Source organism: Eurosta solidaginis, chromosome 1 (assembly GCF_040869045.1).
Source record: "Eurosta solidaginis isolate ZX-2024a chromosome 1, ASM4086904v1, whole genome shotgun sequence".
Taxonomy (NCBI): domain Eukaryota; kingdom Metazoa; phylum Arthropoda; class Insecta; order Diptera; family Tephritidae; genus Eurosta; species Eurosta solidaginis.
Genome location: NC_090319.1, coordinates 86,187,890 through 86,215,699, shown reverse-complemented (window position 1 = coordinate 86,215,699; position 27,810 = coordinate 86,187,890). Strand labels below are relative to the sequence as shown.

At 41.6% G+C, this 27,810-nt stretch overlaps 1 protein-coding gene across 1 annotated transcript; it reads right to left on the bottom strand.

Annotated features, from left to right (window-relative positions):
- Positions 1-416: 416 nt before the first annotated feature.
- On the bottom strand, positions 417-27,810 carry LOC137236410 (uncharacterized). Its single transcript, XM_067758988.1, has 6 exons — positions 27,603-27,810; positions 16,806-16,940; positions 7,825-8,160; positions 7,563-7,763; positions 873-986; positions 417-807 (listed from the first exon to the last, which is right to left on the bottom strand). The coding sequence occupies exons 2-6, from the start codon at positions 16,932-16,934 to the stop codon at positions 688-690; spliced, it is 900 nt and encodes a 299-aa protein (XP_067615089.1). The 5' UTR covers positions 16,935-16,940; positions 27,603-27,810; the 3' UTR covers positions 417-687.

Genomic DNA, 27,810 nt, shown 5'->3' with positions numbered 1-27,810 from the left:
AATGTATCAACGAGTGTGGGAAAGATAATGTCCCTTGCGTGTCAAGTGTGAAAGCAGTCATAGACAAAGCAAATGTCGAATTCTTCCTCTTATGCTCTACGTGTAGCCAAAGTTGAAGACTGCAAACTTTTGCATGCTAGATGGTGCTGGTGTTGCTCGATTTGCCGTTCTCCATATAAATACGTGTAATCTACTCATCCTGCATAAGATTGCGTTAAATGCAACTACGTATATGAAAAAGTTCATAGTGACGCGGCCATAAGTAAACATGAAAACATCAATTTGCCGTGTCGGCCTGCGTCGCAAGCTGTGGCCTGGCCTTCAAAGAAATTTTAGATTCTGGTAACTGTTATTTGCAATTTTTTTTAAACAAGCTTTCAATTATGAAATTAAAAACCGCCAAAAATTAAAATCTATGTTAAAATACTTTTTTTTTATTATAGCATAATATAAAAAATTGCTTGCATTACTTTAGACAAAGTGAGCTTATAAAATAAAATTTTCATTTTTAAACGCATAAAAAAAATTTTGTTTAATATGAAAAATGTGTCTTGAGCAACACACAGTTGCATTTATAAAAAGTTATGACACTTATGAGCTCTAAATATATGTACGTATATGTATTGATGTTTTTTTTTTTTTTTGTATAATTTATTCGGTATAAAAATGTGCACATCTCTGGCAGTTTTAAGCTGGTACCTTACGACTTATTTGACTAACAATTTCATCGACACGCTCGCTCATGCCAGCAAATTGTTTTGGATGTGGACCGATCATTTGAATGATGGCAGCTACATCTGCGGAGACCTGAAAAGAAGAAAGAATGTTGGTGTGCGCTTCTTGGTGTTGGCGATTAAATTCAAACTGCTCACCTCTAAGAAACGCGCCAAAGCTTTGAGTGTTCGAAAAACTTGTTCTTCGTTGGGACTACTTTGGTAGAATTGTAAGATAGCCATGGCCAACTCTACAGCTACATCGTCGAAAACCTAAAAATGCAAAAACTATTAACAGAGAGAATAAAAAATACCAGGAAAAGAAAAGGGAGAAGAGTTAGTGAGGGACTTGGAAGAAGAAGGAAGTGAGAGGCAGAAGTATGGGATTGGTAGAGAGAAATAAAATGCAATAGTTGAGCTTATTTTTCAACTATCGAAATACCAGACTAAGCCTCAGCGAAGCAAATCAGAGTATGTTAATAGGCATTTTTCAATGTAGATATTTCCGAAGTGATCTCGAACTAATTATACAGGATTGATGAATCATCGTTTATTAGTATCGTTATTAATAAAAAGAGCCAAAAAATTTAAGTTGATGGCCCTGAAGGATCCTGAATTATTTTTAAAATGTGAGCTTCTGTGTTTTTCAAGTGAATTTGTTAGTTAAAGCGCAGGGTTTAGGCAGAGTGAGCGAGGAGGCCAACAAAAAACATTCGGAGCCAGTAAGTTCTGCCCTCATGGTCGTGCCTTCATACTATTATCTGGTGGTTTGCAATATGTAAGAAACTACTTTGGTTATGCGAATTGGATGTCTGCTAACCTTGCCATTACCGGTATGGTTCGCTCCGCCATACTTAAAGGAGTTGATAGTTTGCTTCAACCTGATCTGAGGGAAGTCACGAATGATATAACTTCCGAAAGTACTAATGTAATTATTAAGTACTTCTGGTCATCGCAAAGATCCCACTCTTGCATGTGACCATTAACCAGGCATGTCTTACATAGTAAACCAATCTCGGGCGCTGCATCGTTGTCTTGGAGTACCCTTGCAATGACAGTCGGGCCTATGCACGAAATTGCTTGGACTGTGACTTCAGCACCTAAAGCTAAATTTTTTGTTTACTTAGTTTCTTTGTCCTTAGATTGAGTTAGTTTAAGTGGATGCTATCATGTTTAGGACCAGCTCGTTTAAAGATCCGTTGTGAAGTCACATAAAAATACGTTCACGACAGCTAAAATTACTTATAGAATCGTCGAGCTAGCTTTTAATAAAACTGATCTCGTCTTTGGATAAATCCCCTGGAGATCCGAATAAGGCAAAATACTTTTGCCTAAAACTTCACCTCGTCATCCTCCATGCAGTTGTGGCTGGAAGCGTTTTCAAGTAATTCTTAAAGACCGCCGCATCCGATTCAATTGTACCTATCCGAGTCAATACCCAGACGATACTTATCTTAGAATACTTTGAGGCATTCGCAAACTAGCTAAAGCGCCACCAAAACAATTCTTATTTCAGGGCCTCAATTGAAGCTGGAATGTCCCAGTAACTGTTAAATTCTTTAACTTACTAGTACTGGATAGCACTCTTCCTCTGCATTCTTAGTTGCGAGAATTTGCACTGGAAAGACAGTACAGCGCCCATCCGCAAGTCACTTCAAACGGTCCGGTGCCCATATTGAGTTGCTCCCAGTTTACTCTTTCGACGATGTTGAACTCGCGGAGGGGAATCACACATTTATCTGTCTTGCCGGAGTTAAAGTCGAAGTTGGTAAAAATGCTGAAGTTCATTTTCGAAAAGGCCGAAATCCTACGGAAAAAGCTAATAACGCTTTCATAAAAAGTCAGCGAACGTAGTGCACAGATCTAAACTTAAGCTATAAAACTAAAGGCTATACCCTACTAAGAACAGTCGAGCAAAACCTGTAGATAGAAGAGTTGAGCGTATACTTGCTCCAAACCACGGACGTAAGAAAAAGAAACCGACTAGATGAGAAAATTCCTAATTTTTTAGGGGTTTAAAATAAATGTATTCTGGCGGTGAGTTTAAATATTCCCTGATCTTGTAGGGTAGAGCCTACTAGAATGAAAGCTCCAAGTGATTAAATAGACACAGAAAGACCTAACATTGTGAGGGTCGAAATTGCTGGTTGAAACTGTATAACCAACTCCTTCCTTGTTAGATCCAATTGATGAAAAGGCCGTTATTCCCCAGTGCTCTTGGCTTCCCACAGGTGAATTTATTCTGAAACTTGAGTTTTTCGTCTCTGGCATAGTGTTTCTGCTACAGGGAATATTGATGTTTAGTCATTACCAGCACATTAAACTAAATTTAATCACTGTTAAGGAATGCGACCTTTGGAGGACTCAAGCTAAATTAGGACATTTTTTTAGACAAGTGCAATCTCTTTGCCAAGTCATTAGTGTACTCTTTTTTTGAACTATGTACTGGAGGTTAACTCCAATCCCTACTATTCTCAAAGTCATTGACGCCTTTGGACAACCTTTTAAAAAACGAAAGCGTTCGGACAGAACACGTGGTCCGACGAAGCGGAAGGAACATGAACACTACAATTTCAAAACTCTTGACAAAATGTAAAAAATGATTCTGTAGTTTATGTCGAATTCTTCCTTGTACTTAGTTTTAAACTGAACTTAAGGCAACCAAAAGACAAATAAATTCGGTTCTATCGAAGGTCTGATCTACAAGTTTTGTCGACCACACTTGTAGACTTCAAGTAAAAGTTCAAAAAAGAAACGTGCCCTACGCTTCCCAAGGCAGTCGGTTCTATGTACCGGAGCGACTCGGGATTTTTCCCGACCAAGGACTGTCATTTCAGTGTGACCCCATTTAATTTGTTTCGTCCGTCCCACAAATTGTCATCCTCCCAGCAGCTCCTTGCAGCAGGACTGCTACATATTCTCTTACTCCGGGAAGGTATCGAACCCAATCCGGGTCCGTCTCCTGACCCCGGTCATGAGAAATGGTTTTGCTGCATTTGCCAGAAAAGAATCTTTTTAGGACGGTCATACTCTGTTCAGTGTGTCTCGTGCAAGGGATGGTTGCATCGGACAGCTTGTTCTGGGCTTGATCCCAAAACCCGACGTCCACGTAACTTTTATAAATCTTTTGTGGCTCCTTGCTGCTCACGCCCAAGGGCGTCCCGTAGTCTACGCCTAAGCGTATCCCCACTACCTTCCAGCAGCTTCGCTGCTCAGCAAGCCACAACAAGTACCCGCTGCTGCTCGCGCCCCACGGCGCCAACAACTCAAACAGCTGATACCACTCATGACTACTACCTTCGTAGTAGAGCTGGTAGCAATGCTGAGCATCAGCCCCTGCCCCCGTCTTCTTCTCCCCCCTCTTTTCTGGCAGCAATCGTACAGGTCAGGGAAACAGACTCTTAGTCCCTGCCTCCGTTTGCACCGTCTGCCAGCACAGAATATATAGGTTTGCGACATCCGCTCAATGCAGCTCCTGCCTTGGGTGGTGCCACTCTCCTAGATGTTCTGGTCTCCGCGACGGCAACCCCCCGACGGGTTTCATCGCGCCATGTTGCCAGGTCTCAAACCCAAATCATCCGGGTACCCCAATGCTTGCCCAAGGGCGCCCAGTCCCAAGGCCACAACAGCAATTGCGTCCTGGCCTTCCACAACCTAGGCGTAGTCACCCCTCACTTACCCCTAGAGTGGCGGCGTCACCCCTCATGCACTTCAGAATTCTGCAGTTCAACTGTAATGGACTAACTGGGAAGATTACGGAGATAGTCGATTTCATGAAGCGGCACAACATCCGCATTGCTGCGCTTCAAGAGACTAAACTCACAGCAAGATCTGCATTGCAGACCTGCTCTGGTTATAATGTCCACAGGAAAGACCGCGAGAGCGGAAATGGAGGCGGCCTCGCGTTTATTATACACCACTCTGTGCAATATCATATATTTGATCCTGGCATCGACCGCAGTGACAATGTCTTAGAACGTCAAGGCCTATCTGTCCGGTCAGGCGATGCAAATCTAGAAATAATCAACATCTACATCCCTCCTGTCACCTGTTGCCCCAGTGGATACCGCCCTAATATCGAGGCCTTACTCACTGGCAACAATCGCATTATCTTAGGCGATTTCAATGCCCATCACGACCTATGGCATTCAAACTTGCGGGCGGACAGTAGGGGTGAGATGTTGGCGGATCAAATAGACGAAACGACGTTCTGCACAATAAACGGAGACGCCCCCACACGTATGGTAGGAAGCTGTCATAGCTCGCCAGATATCTCAATCGTGAGCGCAGAACTCATAAACTGCGTCAACTGGCAGCCGATGGTAACATTGGCATCCGACCACCTGCCCATACTTATTTCGTTCGAGCGTACTGCCGACTTCATCGTCACCGAAAAACGCACTTTCATAAACTTCAAAAAAGGAAAGTGGGAAGAATATAAATCTGCAACAGACAGCAGCTTTGCTGCCCTCCCTATCCCGACTGATGCCCGCCAAGGGGAGCGTGCCTTCCGTAAGGTCATTGAATCCGCCTCGGCACATTTCATTCCCGCCGGGAGAATTCCCGAAATCCGGCCCCACTTCCCGGCGGATGCCGCGAGCTTAGCGAGGGAACGCGACCTTATAAGACAGCTTGATCCAGGCGACCCCCAAATAAGGGATATAAACCAACGCATCAGATTGCTTGTGGACGAACACAAGCGGGCGAAATGGGAAGAGCACCTAAGAGGTTGTAACCTCTCTACCGGTGTAGGTAAACTTTGGTCCACCGTAAAGTCCCTATCGAATCCGACTAAGCACAAAGACAAAGTTTCCATCGCCTTTGGTGATAAGGTGCTGTCGGATGCGAAAAAATGCGCGAGCGCTTTCTGCCGACAATATATAATGCATCCTACGGTCGACAAAGATAGACGGAGAGCCAATAGACACGCACATAAACACAAACTCAGCGCGTCACCAATTACCATCACCGCTAGAGAGGTTGAGGACGCCATTGGTCGCGCTAAACCATCCAAAGCAGTGGGCCCAGACGGCATAGCCATGCCGATGCTTAAAAACCTAGGGAAAGAGGGTTTCAAATACTTAGCGCATGTCTTCAACCTGTCTCTTTCCACCTTTGTCATACCCGAGAAATGGAAAATGGCCAAGGTGGTCCCGCTACTAAAGCCTGGGAAACCAGCTAACGTAGGTGAGTCATATCGTCCGATATCTCTCCTATCGCCAGTGGCAAAGACGCTTGAAGCCATTTTGCTCCCTTATTTCCAAGCACATTTGCAGCTAGCCCCTCATCAGCATGGCTTCAGAAAACTCCATAGCACTACCTCCGCGCTAAATGTCATTAGCACCCAGATAAATTGCGGTTTGAATCAATATCCCCACCATAGAACAGTACTCGTAGCGTTAGACCTATCAAAAGCTTTTGATACGGTCAACCATGGCTCGTTACTGCAAGACCTGGAAGGGTCCACCCTTCCCCCATGTCTTAAAAGGTGGACCGCAAATTATCTGGGTGGTCGGCAGGCATCGGTGCAATTCAGAAACGAAACATCGAAACAAAGGAGAATTAAACAAGGGGTGCCACAGGGTGGTGTCCTATCCCCGCTTTTGTTTAATTTCTACATATCTAAGCTACCTTCACCACCGGAAGGAGTCACAATCGTTTCCTACGCCGATGACTGCACAATAATGGCCACAGGCCCAGGCCCAAAGATCGATGAGCTATGCAATAAAATAAACGGCTATCTCCCTGATCTCTCCAGTTTTTTCGCCTCGCGAAACCTGGCATTGTCACCGACTAAATCTTCCGCGACCTTATTTACAACATGGACGCCCCAAATGTCGACCATATTGAACATCCACGTCGATGGCACTACGCTACCGACTGTCCTACACCCCAAAATCTTGGGTGTGACGTTTGATCAGGATCTACATTTTGGTGCGCACGCAACCGCAATTGTTCCAAGAATTCAGAGCCGTAATAAAATCCTCAAATCCCTTGCTGGCAGTACCTGGGGAAAAGATAAAGAAACGCTCTTGACCACATACAAAGCAATTAGCCAGCCGATTACGTGCTACGCGTCACCCATATGGTCGCCAAGCCTAAAAACCACCCACCGGAAGAAACTACAGGCCTGCCAAAATACTGCTCTCAGAATCGCCACGGGCTGTCTTCTTATGTCCCCAGAACACCATCTGCATAATGAGGCGAGAATACTCCCCATCAGGGGGAGAAATGAGATGCTGACCAAACAGTTTCTGTTGAATACCCAGAAACCTGGGCATCCCAACAGACATCTGATTGACGAACCAGCACCGCCTAGGGGCCTAAGGAGTCATCTCCGTAAGCATTTTGAGGAAATACGGCACCTGAGAACCCAGCCGTATGAAGCGGAAAAACACAAGCAGGTCCTTGGTGAACTCCATAGACAGGCGTCGGACCTTTATGTCGGGAATTGCCCGGTGAATCCAGTACTTGAAGAAAAATATCCAGAACTCGCAGAAGAGGAACGCATACTCCCCAGGGAAACGCGTGTCACTCTTGCTCAACTTCGTTCTGGATACTGTAACAGGTTAAACTCTTACCTATCCAGAATCAACCCCGACATACAAAATGTATGCCCTGCTTGCAATGTGTCCCCACATGACACCAACCATCTCTTTAATTGTAATGTGGAACCAACGCCTCTAACACCCCTTTCCTTATGGTCCACCCCTGTTGAAACGGCAAGTTTCCTTGGACTCCCGTTAGAGGATATTGATGACAATTTGTGATCGGTCGCGCCTATTGGGTGGGGCGAGCATTGCTACAACAACAACAACAACAACAAACGTGCCCTACTTGAATACTTACCACAGTCTTCACTTCCTTTATGGCTATGTTGTAGAGTATCATAGAGCCGGTATTCTTCAATTGTGGACAATTTGAAAGTATGCAATGTACTGCTACTTTCGTTGTAACGCGTATATTCGATATCGTTTGTCCTAAATATTCCCATTCGGAGATATAAAGCAACCATTCGGAGGGTCCTACGTTCTCAAAAAGATTACACATCTGAAAAGATAAGACAGTTTTATTTTATGAAGTAGTTTGTTGTCTAGTAAAATCCACTTACAAACATCGCCCATGCTTGCTGTTCTTCCGGTGTATGCTTTTCGATGTCGTGTGAAAAATTCATTAACGTATGATCTCGCCGATCTTGATGTAGTATAATGATGACATCATCTTTCAGCGCTGCAAATGCCAATGTACGTATCAAATGTACTCGCGTATCTGGTGAAAAGTTTTCCTCCCGCAAAACACGTTGTACGAAAACAAGAAAATTATCACCTAAAACCCATGAACCCTCGTCTTCGATAAGATACTGATGCAACTCTTCCATGGCGATCTCCTCTTCCTTGCAAATTTTGCCATCCAACAACCGGACAAGGCATTCTAGCTCAGTCTTGATCTGTAAGAGAAAGTGTAGGCTATTAGATGGGCTAGGAGTTTTGGGAGTATTTGAGAAAATTAAGGGTCATTTTCACAATGTCCAGTTAACACTAACTTCTGTTTATCTGGCAGATTTACGAACGATTTCTGCAAATTAAACTGGCAGTTAGTGTTAACCGGGCAGGGTTAAAACGGCCTTAAGTATGCCCTTCAGCTCTTCTGATGTGTGCATTATACTGTAACGAATTTAGGGAAATTCCGTTTATTTGAAACCTTCTGCTAACGTTCGAATCGCTAAACTGTTGAATAAATCACTCCAATATTTAGTATTGCAAACTGGTCTTTATTTATATTACTTTGGGAGTAGTAATTCAGAACCAATAGCGTGTTTAAATCAAAACTGACTAGTTATTACTCTGCTTGCGCTGCTTTTATACTCTCTGTTGCCTCTTCCGCATATTTTCCCAAAGGTCTAGACGTTTCACCATCCAGAACTCTTGTAGCTCATGCTTGGTTACCAGCCATATACGTGTATATTTGTAGTTTATAGCCATCTGCGTTTGTATGTGTGAGTTATTACTTCGCCTGATGATTACACCTGTGTGTGTGAGATATCTCTTCGTTGCCTTGTACATAAGAGTCGCTAGCTTTGACGTTGCCATGTATATAAGAGTGGCTGCTTCATGTTTTTGTTGTTGCGTGATTATTTACTAACAGCCTAGTGATGTCAACATTCGACACAATACGTAAGCCGAATCTTTACTTTCTCCTCTGCATTGCAGCGACAAAGTCAAGCACAATCTTTTGTGAAATGAAGAATGTTCGCCAGGGTCTCAAGTGTTACTCACGCACTTCAGTGTTTACTTGCGTCGATGATGCAAGTAATACTAAAAGGGAGTTCTTTTCAAAGCACTCTTCTCGCCTTGGTTAGAGTTATCTAGAAATGTCTTAATCCTTGCCAGGATCGATTTTGAAGATGCCTTCAATGAAGTTAGAACGAATGATATCTGTAGAGCAGTTACTTGGTATGAAACTCCGTACGCGTGGCCTGGATTGACTATGCTCAGTAAACGAGCTGTCGGAGCGAACTTGGATACGGTTCCGGTCCATAAAACCTTAACAAGGAGGCGCCATGTCGCCGTTGTAGTGGGTAATGGTAGTTAACTTAATCATAGAAACCTTTAAAGAACGATTAGTGAGCTGAAGGAAATAGCGACTTGCGATGGGCACGGGTGAAGGCGTTTCTTTACTTTTCTTCTTACTTTTCGAAGGGAAACAGGGTGGATAAGCAGTTCTTTAGGAAGGGCTTAACGTAATTTTTTTGGAGCTCTCAGACTGTGAGAACAAGCACTGTACAGAGTGGAAGATGGCAAACCACACTTTGAGGTTCCCCTACCAAGACAATCAAAACGCTGAAATCGTGTGGAACATATTTTTCATATTTATTTTTTAGACATTACCAGCCACGAACGACCCGGCTGAAATCGTTTCGTAGCCAGTGAAGCCCCTGCGCTCCTATTCTCATGGCCAACATAGTCGATAACTCCATAAAGCTTTAGAAGAACTTTTATTAAAGTATTTCGATGTAGCTTTTCCCAGGACTTCAACCCAAAATCTTCGGTGTCCACCACCTCGGCGGGTGGTATTCCTCTTTATGTTAATACTTATTCCCGGATAAATGAAGTCGTTTTCTATTTCCGGTCACTCTGTATGCGACACCGTATAATTTAGAACTCCTCGAAGGAGTCCTTTTCAATTCTTACTGAGGTAGTTGTTGTTATGTTCGCAGTGCTTTGCCCCATTCAATAGGTGCGACCATTCATAAATTGTCATTGATATCCTCTAACGGGAGTCCAGTGAAACAATCATTTTCAACAGAGTTCGACGATGGGAATGCTGGTGTTAGATGCATAGGTTCCACATTACAATTGGAACGATGGTTGGTGCCATGTCATTGAGTTAGGGGGCTAAGAATATACCCGCGGCTGGTCTGCCAAATGATGCAAGGGGTTGCCAGCACAATTTATAGCTTCTATAACCCAAATGTCGCCCTAAGCTACCCATGACAAATGCTGTTTCTTTAGCAGGTTCATTGTGGTCATATTAAAACGTTCCCGAGATGGCCGGGTTTGTACCTTAATGGTGCTTGTTACCGGAACGTACCGGATCTAAATCCGACAAAGGGCCATCAACATCGATAATCCTGCCCAAAACCTTGGTTGAGTGTCTTCATCGCTACAACAACAACAAAAACACATCGCATGCAGGGCATATACATAACGTAAATATGTCGGGGTTGATTCTGGACTAATAAGAGTTTAACCTGTTATAGTGTTCAGTTCGGCCAGAGTGAGTCGTGTCTCGATACGTAGTCTGCTTTACTCTTCTGCAAGGGTTGAATAAAGTATATTGATAACGGGTCACAGGCGGAGAAGTAGCAAAGGTATTTACCGCCTCAGTGTAGATTAGGCTTTGGACCTCCTTATGCTTATCTGGATCGAGCGGCTTAGTTGGTACGTACAGAGATACTTCCTTATCCCTCTTGAATGGAGGCTAGATCAAGCAGTTGTTTGCTGAAATTCCCAGCTTTGTGAAACTTTAGCAAAAACTCTCTGTTCAGCATTTCATTATGCTTTTCAATGTTGAGCTCGCCTGCTTCACTATTAAGATGATGTGCAGGGGTCATAAGAAGACATCCTGTGGCAGTAATGAGTGCAGCATTTTGGCAAACCTGCTTAATTTTCCAGTGTGTGTTTTTAAAGTCAGGCGACCAAAACGGCGACACGTAGCACATGAGCGCCCGGTCAATTCATTTGTAAGTTGTTAGCAAGTGCTGCGGCCAGCGATTTGAGTATTTTTTGCGCCTTTGTCCTTCAGATACAATTTCGAAGGCATGTGCCCTGAAGGTAAGAGTGCTGTAGAACGTTATACCTAGATCTTTGGGTGACGGTATCGTAACGCCATCGACTTGAACGTACAATATTTTCGTTATCTGTTTCTTCCATCTCGTAAACAAAGAGCCCGCTGACTTCGTCAGCCTTGCAGCAATGTCCTGTGATTGGCTGTGTCAAAAGCTTTCGATAAATCTAGCGCTACAAGCACTGTTCTGTGGTGCGGTACTTGGTTCACTCCGCAATTTTTTTGTGTGTTGCTGGCTTTTAACGCCGAGGTGGTGCTATGTAATTTTTAGAAGCCATGCTGGTGATTGGCAAGTCACAGGTTTGCGGTTAAATAAGAGAGCAGGGCGGCTTCAAATATTTTAGCTACTCGCGATAGGAGAGATATCGGACGATATGATTCTCCATTTTGCATTCTTCATGACGGAAGTAGGCAGATACTTGTTTAAGACAAATGTGGCAAAATCTCTCATTACGAAGGCTTTTAAACATCGGCATGGCAATCCCGTCCGGATCTACTACTTTAAATGGTATAACAAGTGAAGTTGATCACTTCTTCAACCTCTTAGGAGGTGATGGTAGTCAAAAACGCACTGTGTTAATGATTACATGTGGGTCTGTTGTCCAGCCGTCTGGTTTTGGCAGCCAAGGAATGCATTACGCCTTGTCCAAAAACGCCTAATACGGCCCTCTGGATCCACCCCTGTGATAGTTCTAGGATAGTTCGTTACTATTGCGATTCGCTGGATACCCTATAAATGCTTTCAAATTTAAATAAATATTTCTCAGAGTGTAATAATTTTATGTTTGCAATATTATTATTGCGAATATTAGCAGTTCTATACATCACTATGCTGCTACTAAATAAATGCACAACAACAATAAAGCAAGCAGCCACACATACGCATAACCAGCAGCTTGAAGAAAGAGAAACAATCACACATCACGTTATCATCATCTAAGAGCAGCAGTTGTTACTCACACATACACACGCATATAGCTAAATAACCAAGTATGAGATACAACTGTTCCATAAGGCATGTTTGTGAAAAGTCTAGACTTTAGGATAACTGTGCGAACGAGGCAACAGAGAGTGTAAAAGCAGCGCAAGCTGAGGAATAACGAATCAGTTTGAAACACGCTATTAGTGAAGTATAATTGTGAAATACTACTCCTAAAGTAGTCTAAATAATTGCAATACTGAATATTGGAGTTATTTATTCGACAGTTCAGCGATTCGAACTTTAAGCTGCAGACATTAGTACTTTATCGGTAACCTTATAACAGCTGATTCAACCAACCTTATGAGAATCAATGCAATCGATTATTGGTGCCGCCAAGGTCGTAACCGTATCGTAGCCAACCAATTGGTTTTTGTTGTCTACTTATATGAGTTAACCGGGGATTTATTTATTTATTTATTTATTTATTATTTAAAGTCGACGACAAACTATGGTCGACTGCATAATATAAAAGATATATAAATATACAACTCAAAAGATAAAATTTAAGATATATCGAGCTTTCAACAATGTTATATTATAAGCAAAGAAATATTAATGAACATTACTAATTAATTTCAGAATATAATAATAATAAGAAATATGAGCAGAAATAAGATCTTATGCCGAAATCTTATACTGGCGGAATGCATCAGATTCCGCTCAGCATGATTTCGGAATGCAGTGGATTCCAATCTCCCTGTTGGAATGCAACAAGATTCCAATCAGCATGTCATGGGAATCCGGCAGTGCTAAGAGTAGTGTAATGAGGATACGCCATCACAAGGCATAAAAAAGTAACATGACCTGTGTTGTTGGAATGCACCGGATTCCAATCAGCTCGATGCCTGACCCATAAGATTATACTGCCGGAATGCATACAATTCCGGTCAGTGACTCATGAAAAAGCATGTTTTTTACGTTGTTGGAATGCACCAGATTCCAATCAACACAGTACTGTCTTGTTCCTTCTTAATGATACATGTTGATAAATGTTCCTCCATCCTTAAGCGAGACAGTTCCTGTTTTTTTATCGAAGTAATAAAATGCCGGCAAATTAAATTAGCTTGTATCTCTTAAATTAGATAGGCAAGTATTGCATTACGTATAGTGGCAAAAGTACATTCAAGACTGATGCACCTATACAAGTCATTGTAGTGCGCGCACCAGATAAGAAGAGGATTATTTTTAGCAAAGTTTCGTCGACAAAGGGGTAAATAGAAAGGAACGTAGTGTCTGGATACTCTAGGGGGAACCGCAAAAAACAAGCGGCTGAGGAGGTCCGCGGAATCAATTTCTCCAATAATGAGCTTATGGATGAACAATACCCCCGGTAATATTCTCCGATTTTCCAGAGTGGGTAAGTTAATAAGAAGAAGTCTACTTCTGTATGGAGGAAGGTGGAGACTTGAGTCCCAATTAAGGCCGCGCAATGCAAATATCAAAAATTGCTTTTGAACTGACTCAAGACGCTTTATATGCTTTTGAGAAACAGGGGACCAAACGCATGAGCAATACTCGAGTATTGGACGAACCAGCGATGTGTAAAGAACCTTAGTGAGGTACGGATCATCGAACTCTTTAGCCCATCTTTTAACATATCCAAGTAAACCCAACGCTTTGTTGGCTATAGATGAAATATGCATGTTAAAATTCAATTTCGGATCAAAAAGGACACCTAGATCATTTGCAATAGATATACGCTCCAAAGGCGTACCATCTATTACATAAGATTTCAATGCTGGCTTCACTCGGTGAAATGTCATATGCTTACATTTAGAGCAATTTAAAGCTAGTAAATTTGTTGTGCACCAACATTGGAACGAGTCCAAGTCGGCCTGAAGAAGATCCAAGGAACTCAAATCGGTAGGACAGTAAGTGTAGCAAAGTTTTACATCATCCGCATACATTATAGTATGGGAATATAATATTGTCTGTGGCAAGTCATTAATGAAAAGGGCAAAGAGCAAAGGGCCTAGATGACTTCCCTGGGGTACGCCGGAGGAAACTCCGAACGATTCCGACAGATTGCACTTGAACAGGACTTTTTGGGTCCGGTTAGAAAGATAGCTTTTCAGCCACATTAATAGGTGAAACGGAAAGCCCAGTAAATCAAGCTTATGAATAAGCAACTCGTGGTTGACGGTATCAAATGCTTTGCTGAAGTCCGTGTAGATGACATCCGTTTGCTTGTTCGCTAAAAATCCTTCCATAACTATAGAGGTGAATACAAGCAAATTTGTAGTGGTAGACCTTTGACGAATAAAACCGTGTTGACATGGAGATAAAAGACTAGAACACTGATATTGCATTTGATTGGTGACAATCTGTTCAAAGACTTTAGGAATGACTGAAAGTTTAGCAATACCCCTGTAGTTTTCAACTTGTGACCTACTACCTTTTTTATGCAGGGGTATAATAAAAGACTGTTTCCAAAGTGCCGGGAATGACGCAGATCCCAGAGATAGCTCAAATAATTTTAAAATAGGCTCATACATGTTTTCGGCGCAGTACCTAAGCACGCAACTAGGAACACCGTCCGGTCCCGGAGAAAAGGTGGGCTTCAAAGATTGAAGACTCTGAAGAACAATATTACCATCAATAGCAGGATTCCTAATCTAATTCGAGCTATCTAAGCGATAGGGATATTGACCAGAATGAAAACCACTGGATGAATACGTGGACTTAAAGAACTCAGAAAATAGTTCAGCAACTTTGTCATCAGTACAAGCTTTTTTACCTCCAAAGGTTAATGAGGAAGGATACCCAGAAGTTTTCCGCTTTGAATTTACGAAACTGTAAAACTTTTTTGGATTTCTAAAAAATTGGGCTTTACAACAACTCAAGTAATTTTTATAACAAAGCTTATTTAGACGGTGAAATTTAGAACGAGCTATTAGATATTTAGAGAGGTCTGCAGATGCTCCAGATTTCTTGAACCTCTTATAAAGCCTAGATTTGATGTTATTAAGTCTGATAAGTTGCCTTGAAAACCAAGGGGGCTTATTCGAACATAGGGTATAGCGAGTAGGAATGCAGGTATCAAAGAAGCTATCAAGCGTACTGTAAAATATAGAGATAGCCGAATCGACATCAGTGCAAGCATAGAGATCCGACCAATCATGGGAAGCCAACAGATCATTGAGCATAATGAAATTCGCTTTGTAGAAGCATCTTGATCGGGGACGAGACTGTACTTGAATCCTACGGGGTAGGCTGATATCAAGTGATATCTCTAGCGTAGGGTGAAGAGGGTCTTCTGGAAGGGATAAAGGTGGTATTTGCGTAAGGGCAGTACCCACCGAGCCATCCACAAATACTAAATCCAGCATTTTATTTCCACTATTTGGAACATTGTTAATCTGTAAAAGAGATGAGTCTAACAAGCAATTGAGAAACTCATGTTGAGCAGTGGGAGTTAAAAAGTTTGAATCACTTATATTAACCCAACTAACTGTTGGCAAGTTAAAGTCACCAACAACAACAAGTCGATCGTTATCTCCCAACTGCGAATGCAAATCACAGATGGCCGAGCTATGACTAGCATAAACATCCATATCCGAACGAGGTGGTATATACGAACAGCAAACAATTACGCTATAGCTACCGAATGAAAGCCTAACTGCTATGAATTCGATATGAGAGATATTGTCCAGCGAAATCAACTCAGACGATAGGTTAGATTCAACAGCAATAAGGACACCTCCCGCTCTAGAGATGCGGTCACGCCGATAAACAGCATATTTATTTGAAAAAACCTCAGAATTGTAATTATCAGGCTTTAGCCAGGTCTCCGTAAAAGCTACAACTTGTGCAGAAAAGTTGAAAGAATTAAGGAAGAATGGAACAAGTTTTGATCGTAAACCACGAACATTTTGATAATTAATGAGAAGACGGGACAGATCAGCAATTACCTTTGTGTTGTTATTACTGTGTTCGTCATACCGTTTTTTGGCTGTAATAAAACAGGTTCGGCCCTCGCCTTTCTCGTGAACAAGTGAACCACAGTATGCTTGGGCCAAAAAGAGGAATCAAGTACCTTATCGAAATATTCATCTGAAAGGGATATTTTAAATGAGGAGATGTATCGTATCGCTTTAAATGTATGAAAACATTTATTTCAAGCAATTTTTAATTTTATAATTTATTTAATAATTTGGGAAAATTTTAAACAACGTGACATCAGGACAGACAAGGCGACAGCTGTTCGATTATACCTTGTAAATCTCTTCAAAGCCTTTTCTCCCGGGAATGGGAGTCGAATCCACACTCCTACGATAGTTGAAATGGTTATCAACGCATTCAGCTACGTCATGCCTTAGTTGTTGTAAAGTTTTTCCCAATTGCCTTCTTCGCATATATTATCTTCCACACATTACATAATTCGTATGTAGTTATGTGCTGAAGTTATGCCTGTTTGTAAGGCGGTTTTCAGAGAAACTTGGTATTTGTTGTTGTTTTTGTTCTATTTATAGAACTACAACGAATTAACCAAATGTTTACAAGGTACAAAAAACCTTAAAAATCAAAGTCGAATAAAAGTAAAAAAATGAAATTTCGCAGGCTCGAAAATTATTATTTTGGGTATGCGTAGTGGAACTTTTTTGCCTGAGCCCAAATCCTATCGAAAAATCGATGGCGCGATATCGGTTAGCTTTCGTCCATACAAATCGACCACCCTAATGTGCATACCGACATATATACATAAGTACAAGATAAGTATATGCAATAATCGCTTAATAAATTTCCATATAATAAGTACTTACATTAATGTCTTTGTGTACTAAAGCAGGTTCGCGTGGGATTTCCTTCTCCTCAGTTGATTGGGATCGTTCTGTGCCATTTGCGCGTGTTTGTTCTTGGGTGGCGGACGTTTCACTGTTGGTATCTGACATGTTAACCTAAAAATATCATTAAATTTTAAATGCCGAAATATTGAAAAACAATATATGCAGACTTGTGCGGAATAATTGGCAACATAAAGAAAGCACATAAAGAAAAATTACAACAAAATTGTGTGGAAAACTTTTCACTTTCCGTTACAGCCATTTATGGGTTGAAGCGATATTAATAAAATAAAATTATTGGGCTCACATCTCCGCATTATATGTGGGCTGCCTCTTAATTGTTGTTGTTGTTGTTGTGTTAGCAGTGCTTCGCCCCATTCAATGGCTGCGAGCACTCACAAATTGTTATCAAAATCCTCTAACAAAAAACTAACAGTTTAATCAGGGGTGGACCATAGGGAAGTTGATGTTTGAGGCGTAGACTCCACAATTACAATTGAAAAGATGATTGGTGGAGATACTTCACATGCAGCACGTACATTACGTATGTATGTCGGTGTTGATTCTGGACGAGTAAGAGTTTAACCTGTTACAGTATCCAGCACGAAGTTATGCCAGGGTGACTCGTGTCTCCCTTGGCAGTGTGCTTTCTTCTTGATGAGTGAATATTGATAACAAGGTTGACCGGGCGCGTCTTGACAAAGGCGTTTACCAGATCTTAAAATAGTGCTTATTAGAGATATACGCCGCCGATAAACGCCGCCGCCGCCGCCAAATGTCATATATATCGGCGCGGCGGCGGCGGCGGTGGCGTTTATCGGCGGCGTATAACTCTAATAAGCACTATGAATTCAAATAAAATGAGCCAGGCGTTTCAAATTGTCCTCAAGTTGTTAAAAAAAACAAAAACGGTGCCGATTTTTTTTTAAATTTTATATTGCGATTGGCTGAAAGAATAAGCGAAATCAGTGATGCAAAATCCTTTAGTAGGTTCTAGGGGCATAACACTCCTTTGAAATGATTCTTACCTCATACTTAAGTTGAGGATATATGTACGTATGAGAAGGTTTTGAAAAATCATTTGCGCTTACATTAAAAAATCTGTTGTTTATTTGCGAAACTATACAATAGCGTCTGAAATGTTAATTTTGCTTTTCACACTTCATCCTTCAACACCCAAGTCTCCCGGTTTGACGTTTCCTAAAGTTGGCGGCTCTATCCAAAACTAGTCCCATGGAGTGAATCGCATTGATTATAGCCTATCAACCAAGTTTAAATATCACCTACACGTTACGGCTCTTTTTACAAATGTGAATACGTAGACAAATATATGTATGTATTTACCAGATGAGGCTTTTTCCTTCGCAAGAACACTCAAAGTGGTGAAGCAAAAACTTTCCCAAGACAGTCGAACTAATGACCGTGTGTGCTACTACCCGAACGTAGTGGACAGTCGAACTAGTCTGAAAATTGAAGCTACGGGGTCATCCATAATGAGATCTTATATCATAAGGCCGGAAAACAGCAGTAAACATCTTTCAATTTAAAATCGGTCGACTTTCATTCTAAAATATCGTTTTGATTTAACGAAGACTATTGAAATCAATGATGTGAACACAAACGTCTGCAAGCTTTGGTCTACATTTAAAAAATTTTATCCAGGGTCCTTGTAAAATTTTAATTATGTAAATGCGCCGAAGATTATACGATTTTCACCCATTACGCAATGACTTCCACTTACATTGCTTATGATTTCGAAGGCGGCATCCTTGGCCGAAAAGTCACTCCCTAACGTTTCAAGGTGTTTCTCTGGTGTAGCTCGGCAGCATAGCGTGACAAGAGCATCTGTTGGAAAGTCTTCGGAGCTACACTTAGAGCGTCTAGGAAAGTGACGTCGACGAAGGTATGCGTTCGAAGTCGCAGTCCTATAGCTTCTGTGCTGGCATATGGTGTGAGGGTCAGGACGCGTGGTAGCAACTGGTGGTCGGGATTGTTACTGTTCGGACATCGGGAATTGTAGCTCTTAAAAACAGCCGAAAAAACTGGAGGCGACCTGTGCCACGAGAGTCATGAGTATTAATATACCATTAATAGCAACCGTAAGTCGCCTTTGTGCGTGACCGCCAAGGAGCCACAAATGATTTAAAGAAATTGTGGTCGCGACGATTATTAGGAGTTAAACCCAGGTGAAACTACGCTTTGCACGAGATATGCCGACAAAAGTGTGGCTATTTTATGTATCTCTATTTCTTTTCAGCAGACGTAGCAGTACCGATTCCAAAGACCGGGGTTAGGTTCGAAGCCTCTCTGGAGTAAGTGAACGAGGGACAATCCCTCCGCTCACGCCGCCGCCGCCGTTATATATAAGAGCCCACGCCGCCGCCGCCGATTAAGTGATCGGCGTAAACCTCTAGTGCGTATGGAGATATTTCCTTAACTCTCTTGGAGGCGGGGTAGATCAAGCAGTTGTTTGCTACCCTGCAAAAAATCGTGCGATTAATCCCTGAGGAGAGCGGTCTGCGATTGGTCTCTTTTGTTCACATTGGGGTATAATTGATCCCCTCTTATCCCTTTTGGGTATATTTTGCCTCAGTCAGTTTGAAATTTATGAAATTGAAATTAAAAAAGAAAAAACAATAAAAAATAAACAGCAACAAAATGAATAAAATAAAAAGATTAAATGCGATTGAATAGAATTATTCAAGAAAAATGCTGAGCTCTATACCGAACCTAAAATACTAGGACCACATGTTCCAGTATCGAAATATTTTTTGTTTTTTTATTAGTGTACAACACCAATACGAAAAAAAATTTAGAATATTGTATTAAATTTTAAAAAATTTTAAAATCCGTAAGAATTCCTGTACGAGTATAAAGAGGACTTATCCGATAGTACCCATAGGCGAGCAAAGAGAATCTGTCCGATATTACCAGCAGGGGTACAAAGAGGACGCGTCCAACAGTACCCGTAAGGGTATAACGGAGAGTAGAAAAAGGATCTGTCCGACAATACCCGTAGGGCTACAAAGAGGGCGTGTCGAACAGTACCCAAAGGGATACAAAGAGGAAGTATCGAACAGTACAAAAAGGATCTGTTCGACAGTATCCGTAGGGGTATAAAGAGGAAAAGTCCGATACTACCCGTTCAGGCATAAACATTTACAATTGGTCTCTCCATAGGACATGCTCAAACAAAAGGGATCACTCCAAACCATATAAAGAGATCAGAACTAGCTATAGTCGCATATTCCTTTGCGACTCATCCCGGATTCATCCTAGACCAATCGCGGCCACCGTGGTGTGATGGTAGCGTGCTCCGCCTACCACACCGTATGCCCTGGGTTCGCACCCCGGGCAAAGCAACATCAAAATTTTAGAAATAAGGTTTTTTAATTAGAAGAAAATTTTTCTAAGCAGGGTCGCCCCTCGGCAGTGTTTGGCAAGCGCTCCGGGTGTATTTCTGCCATGAAAAGCTCTCAGTGAAAACTCATCTGCCTTGCAGATGCCGTTTGGAGTCGGCATAAAACATGTCCGGCCAATTTGTATGGAAAATCAAGTGGAGCACGACGCAAATTGGAAGAGAAGCTCGGCCTTAGATCTCTTCGGAGGTTATCGCGCCTTACATTTATTTATTTATTTAATCGCATTTTTGGCAGGGCAGGGTCTCCAGGTTTGTGACAATTGAGTAGAAACTGTCTGTTCAGCGTTTCGTTATACGCTTTAATATTGAGCTCTTTAGCCTCGCTATGTAAGTGATGTTCAGGGGTCATAAATAGACAATCCGTAGCAGTTCTGAGTGCAGTATTTTTGCAGTCCTGCCGCCTTTTCCAGTGTGTGTTTTAAGACCAGAGCACATTAGCGGCGGGACTTGGCCTTTTTAGTGGCTTCTTCAATACCTTTTGCTTCCTACGTTCAAGCAGCAAAAGGTATTTGTATACATATGTACATATATGTATGTAAATTAGGGCGGGTCGATTTAAAAATCGCTCATTGCTCTGTGAAAATCGTATTCTAGGGATCAAAATAAGAAACTTATCCGAAGGAACCACACCTCTAAAATGAATTCTGATGGCCCCCCCCCCCCCCCCGCCTTTGGGTCGAACTTTTGGGTAGGGCCAATTTCAATTCTACCTGCTGTGTCTTGTGGTGGCTTAAAAAAAATAACACAAGCAATTTTACGATCTGCAATTGTGTCATAGTGATACCTTCATTTTTTAAAACGGTTGCATAAAAAACCCACACAACTATGTTTACGACATGCAAATGCATCACAGTGATGCATTGGTTTTAAAAGGGGGTTGTAAAAACGCTAATTTCTAATAATTATTTTTAATTTCTTTTCTATTACTAAGTTAAATTCATTTTTTCATTTACATATGTTCTGACTAAATAAATTTCTAAAGAGAAAAATAAACTCCAAAAAAAAAAAACATAGGCATTTCAAAGTGGGATTTTTAAAAATTTGCCCCTACGACCCAAAGGGGTTCGTTTTAGAGGTATGGTTCCTTCGGCAAAGTTTCTTATTTTGATCCCTAGAATATGATTTTCACAGAGCAATGGGCGATTTTTTGCCTCCCACAAATCGACCCGGCCTAATGTAAATATATCTACCTCCCTGGTAATCCATAATATAGAGTGTTGAAGCTTTGCCTACTACCGGACTCTTTAGCTCGATAAACCCGTCTAATCGATTCATTAACCAGCTTGTGTACTCTGTTCATGTCACAATTGAACTCTCATTTCTTATGCGAAAGAGCAATCATTTTCAATTTTGGAGACCCTTAGTTCATATCTTCATCACCATAAGCCATTATACATGTTGCGTAACAAAGAAAGTCATTTTTTCCTTTCTAGCGATTACTAAAGCCCATTGAGACCATCAAAGAAGATCAAGTCATCATTTATTCAGGTATCGATAGAAATATTGTCTGCTCTCTGTCATTATTTGCTGCGACATGTTCATACCTGACAACTTTCAGAAATCACGACAAGCACAATCCACACATAAGAAAATCCCAACATAACAAAGTCCCGACAATTCTCAATCACGGCAACACACAATCCATACAATTTTACCAAAATTTTGTTATTACACATTAAGCCTACACAGAAAAGTTTTCTGCGCATAAACATTGTAGATCGCCGTGCCGGTGTTGGATCGGCTAGGTATTATTGTGCAGTGATGTCTAATATAATAACTATAACAATACTGAAGATGTGTATTTTTATGACGTCATGTATGATTTCACAATTAAAATATTGCCAGTATTTCTTTCGGGATTATGAACGGTCGGGATGTGGTCCTGGCAGGATTACGAATTGTCGGGATTCTCTTTTAGAAGTAAAAGAAACCTTCTCTGCATGCATTCGTTACAGCCACACTCATTACAACCGATTTCCGATATGCACGTAAGAGAACTTCTTGAGGGGACTGCCCGTTTTAGATATGCCGTGGAGAAAATCCGCAGAGACAGCGCTACTTGATGTGGTGCGTGAAAATTGGTGGTGGAGAAATCTATAAGGAATTGAATCCTTGTCTTTTCTTCTTAACCGCGAAAATTAGTAAGCAAGTATGTAGAGGCACACCGCAAGGTATATCATATATGTAAATAATATCCTAGAAATATATGAAGTATGAAGATTGTGACGTATGCTAACAATATAGCGATCCTGATCTAAGGTCCATTACCTTCCGGGATGAGTGAGATCGTTAAAAGAATGTTTGCAGAACTAAGTAGGTGGGCACATGTGGCCTTAGCCTTAACCTGGAGAATACAGATCTACTGCTCCTCACAAGGATCTACAAATCACCTACCTTTGAATTACCAAAGCTTAACGGCTAGCAATTACACTTGTCAAATAGTACCTAGTATCTGGAACTAGCAATCGATTTTAAACTGAACTGGAAAGCGTGCATTGAGAAGAGAGTACCGAAAGCCTATATCGCTTTCAACGCCTGGTGCAGCTATGTCTGTATAAGGCAGTGATACGAACAGTGGTGAGGTGGGAAGCTTTAAGTGAAAGCTACAATCTCAACAGCCTATAGAAGGTTTAACGCACTGCGTGTGTTGGTGCCACCGGAGCCTGTCGCACTTGCCCACGGTGGCTTTGCATTCCATATTCAACCTGCTTCCAGTAATCTGAAAGGATGCTCAGAAAGGGCATAGTAGTATCCTTAATTTATTGACAAGGTATCTATCTTTCCTGACAACTAAGTAGCAATAAAAACTCTACATGCACTATACTAGCTCAAACCTAGTAGGGGTATGAACCAACTTCTAGCTGCACTAACCGACACTGTAGAAATATCCATTATATGTGTTCCGGGTCATAGGGGAAGTGAAGGAAATGAGATAGCTGATGAGCTGATAAGCTGATATGTAGGGGCTCAGCGGAAGGAAATGGGGTAATAAGCCACATCAAAGTACGTATTCTCCTAGGGGCAGCTAAGGGGAAATTAAATTGTTTGTGTGTACAAACCTCAGCAAAAGTGAAAGAGCACTGTGTAATTTCGTGTTCTACATGAACAGACTACTGAACAGACTACGACGATCTTGGGCCGGCACCCACGTGCTGTGTAACTGACTGCAAAGGCCTAACTAGAAAGATCATGGAGATAGCCGACTTCGTAAGCGGCAAAACATCCACGCAGCTGAAATCCAATTTGGATACCGTAGTGCTTGGGTTTCCTTAGGTCAAAATGACTGACAATAAAAACGGTCTTAAACTAATCCAATGGTCATTTGTATTCAAAGGCAGTTATGACAAATATAACAGTGTGTGGTCAAAACCTAACCTCAAATTTTATGTTAATTTATTTCACAACCAGTTTTAATATTTCGCGTTGTTTCACATTATAAATTCATGGGACGCCAGTTGGCAAACGATAAAGAAATTGCCAACATGTTTGGAAATGAAGCTTCAATGTCAATATGAAACTCCTTCTGATTTTACCTTCTGTCAACTCATTGGCCTCTCCGTTACCTTCTATTCCTTTATAACCAGGAATCCAGTATAGATGTCTGGTGTAGCCTAAGCCAAATGTCTCCAATGCTCTTTGCCTTCAGGATACTTTTTGATGACGTACTGTTTAAGATAATTGTCCTTTTCCCCCAGCGGGTTAGGGTGTTAGAATATACCCGCGGTAGGTATTCCTGTCGTAAGAGGCGACTAAAATACCCTTAAACCCTAAAACCCTTTCAGGTTGCCAGCGCAATATATAGCTTCTCCAACCTCACCTATCCGTGGCGAATCCTGTTACATTAACAACCGAGGCTCTGGCGACCCCGAACTCCTCATGGATCTAGGGGATGGGAGGGCGGTATGTCGCATGTGGTCCTAACAAATCGTTCCCGAGATGGTCGGGCTTGGTACCGGAACGTACCGAATCTGCATCCGGCGAAGGACCGTCAACATCGATAATACTCCCCAAGGTCTTCGGGGAGTGTCCTTATCACTACAACAATAACATAATTGCCCTTTTCGCCGCCTGACTATCAATATATATGTACATATATCGATGCGACTGCAGCTTAAGAACGCACAATTTCTGCTACTTTTTTCGCGGCTGTAGTTTACGTCTGAAGCCTGTAGGATCTTCTTATTTCTGAATCAAGTACGCGCAGTATGAAAACAGCAATCTGTCGTGCTTCCATATGCATTAAAAGGCGTTATGGTGTTTGACTTGGATTGCGAATTAAATATAGTCACTCTGACTCAGAGGTCCGGTTCACGGATGGATCAACATTTTTATGACGGAGAAACGGGACCTGCCATCTATGGAACGGACTTCAGGAAACCGATACACTGTACATGGCAGATGCTACCCTACTATTTTACAGACCGAAATCCATTCAATAGAAGTTTGCGGTAATTTCTACGAGTTAGCATATTCTCGAGGCGTTTCCTCCTTATGTCAGACAGCCTTATCTGCCTTGCAGTCCTACATAGTGACTTGTATGCTCGTGGATGATGCATTGTAATCTTAAATGATATGGAAGCCACAAACAATATTTTGTTAGGATGGGTTCCCGGGCAGCAGAGGTATGAAGATAATGAACAGCAGATTACCTAGCCAAGCAGGGTGCTTTAGCAGCATTCTATGAACACTCCTGTGGATTCACAAAGGCGCACACACACACACACCATTAGTAACTGTTAAACAAAGCAGTTCAAACAGCACTGGATTGAATGCCTAGAGCAAAGGCGTGCCAAATTTTGTATACTCCCAGCAACGATACTACCAACCAAATTTATCTAAGCAAAGAGAACGAGACACTTTAGTCTAGAAACGCCAAGTCTGCATTCTCTGCGGTTGCGTCATTCTGCCAATGTAGAGACTCTCCCACATTCGTGGCATGATTCTTAATCCCTTCTTGATATAGGGAAGAAGCCTCGAAATACAGTAATTGAGTGAAAGGTCAAGCACCATAGAGCTAAATAAAGTCGCAGTATAATTATAATAAGTTGTGATATCGAAACGGTGCATCAGCGGTAATTGTTGGCGCCACCCATCAACGAAATAAGCAACCATGCGCAATCTCCTTCTCATAGAATTGTTTTCACGCCACTATAATGTTGTTGCTGTTGTTGTATCAACAGAGCTTCGCCCCATTCAATGGGCACGATCACTCACAAATCCTCTAACGGGAATCCAAGGAAACTGGCTGTTTCAAAAGGGCGGACCATACGGAAATAGGTGTTAGAGGCGTAGGTTCCACATTACAATTGAAAAGATGGTTGGTGTTATGTGGAGACACATAACATGCGGACATACATTACGTATGTCGGGGTTGATTCTGGAAAGTAAGAGTTTAACTTGTTACAGTATCCAGAACGAAGTTGGGCCAGGGTGACTCGTATTTCCCTTAGTAGTGCGCTTTCTTCTTCTGTAAGGGTGGGATATTGCATATTAATAACGGGGTTCACCGGGCTCGTCCTGACAAAAGCGTTTACCGATTCTGTGTGGATTTGGCTTAGGACCTGCTTATGGTTGTATGGTTCAAACGGCTGTGTTGGCAGGTGCCGGATATCGCCATAGTGCTTATGGAGATGTTCCCTTAATCCCCGTGGAGGCGGTGCTAGACCAAGCTTTTGTTTGCTAGGATGTCCTGGTTTGTGACAATTTAGCAAAAACTGACTATTCAGCATTTCGTTGTGCTCTTTAATATTGAGCTCTTTGGTCTCACTATGTCGGTGGCGGGGATCATAAGGAGACATCCTATGTCAGTTCTGATTGCAGCATTTTGACAGGCCTGTAGCCTTCTCCAGTGTGTATTTTTAAGACCAGACTGGTGACGTGTAGCTCATGAGCGGCTGGCCAATTGCTTTGTACGTGGTTAGCAACGTTTCTTTATCTTTATCTTGAGGATTTTGTTGCGACTTTGTACTTTAGAAACAATCTCGGTAACATGAGCCTTGAAGGTTAGAGTATTATCGAACGTTACTCCTAAGATGTTTGGGTGACTGACAGTCAATAGTGTGACATCATCAACGCGTACGTCCAATATTTGCGACATCTGTTCCTTCCACGTCGTAAAAAGGGTGGCCGTGGATTTTGTTGGTGATAATGTCAAGTTGCGCGAGGTGAAGAACCCGGAAAGATCGGGGAGATAGCTGTCGTCAGCATAGGAAATAATTGTGCCTCCTTCTGGTGGGGAAGGGAGTTTTGATATGTAAATTTAAACAGAAGCGGGGATAGGACACCACCCTGTGGAGCCCCCTGTTTAATTTCTCTAGGTTTAGAAATTCCGTTTCTAAATTCAACCGACGCCTGCCGACCACTCAGATAATTAGCGATCCATCTTTTTAGACAAGCAGGAAGGTGTGTGCCTTCTATGCCTTGGAGTAGCGTGCCCTGGTTGACTGTGTCAAAAGCTATTGACAGGTCAAGTGCCACGAGCACCGTCCTATAATGGGGTTTTGCTGATTTAATCCGTAATTAATCTGAGTGTTAATGGCTTCCCACGGCAGCCGGTTCTTCATACCGGAGCGACTCGGGATTTTTTTCCCCCGAACAAGGGCTGTCATTTCAGTGTAACCCCATTTAATTTGGTGCATCCCTCCCACGCCACTGTAATCGAATTTGTAACAAGCATTTATTTTGGTAATTGTGATAAATTGAAGATGTTGCAATGTGGAAATAATTCCAAGTATAAACAAATGCTCTTCGGCTCCTCCATCAGTTCATCGAAAACGTGTACCGTGTAGCGTGTGAAGGGAGTCGTTAAGCAGAATGGAAAAGCACTAGCGATCGCGTCTCTCCCCACAAGTGGAAAATACACACATACATATATGCATATATGTAACAGATGCAGTACATCACTTTACTTTCACCACTTTCTCAACTAACGGTATGATTCCACAGTTCGCCTACATCTATGGAATAAATTTAATAAATTTCGTCAGTAAAAAGCGAATATTTCTTAAAATAGAATTTGTATTTATAGATGAAAAAGTGGGAAAAATTGTCAACGTCCACTTGCTCGTCGTCGCTCTGTCGTTGGTATTTGCTCTATTTTTTTCGTGTCGTAAAGTTGCAACAACAAATACAATGGGGGAAATGCAATGTGTACGCAATTTCTGCGTTACTGCGCGGTTAGCGCCGCTGATTTCACAGACTATTCTTAGAACTTTTTTTTTCCAAAATTTAGACATTCTGTTTTAGTTTATTTAAATGTGTTTAAATTTCTTTTGAAATTGTTTTATTATGTTTTAAAAATAATAAATATTATTCCATTATTTTATATTTTTAACTTATTTTATCATATCACTCACTTTTTTTGCACAGTTTTTGAGAAATTTTATTTACAAACTTCACTGCAATTGTTTTGTTCCGTTATTTTTTTTTTTTTTTTTTGTTTCTTGTTTTTTATCTATAACTGATATTTATATACTTTTAAAATTTTGTATCCAGTTTTAATAGAACACTTGGACGATCCCGAAAAGCACCCGTTCAGTTCGAAAAGAAACTTCAATTTGCCAA

Excerpts from the sequence above, each read along its gene's own strand:
- LOC137236410 (XM_067758988.1), bottom strand. The coding sequence starts at position 16,934 with ATGTCAGATACCAACAGTGAAACGTCCGCCACCCAAGAACAAACACGC. Across the intron at positions 8,161-16,805 it reads TAGTACACAAAGACATTAAT|ATCAAGACTGAGCTAGAATG; the intron begins GTAAGTACTTAT and ends TTTCTCTTACAG. Across the intron at positions 987-7,562 it reads TAAAGGAAGTGAAGACTGTG|GTTTTCGACGATGTAGCTGT; the intron begins GTAAGTATTCAA and ends TTGCATTTTTAG.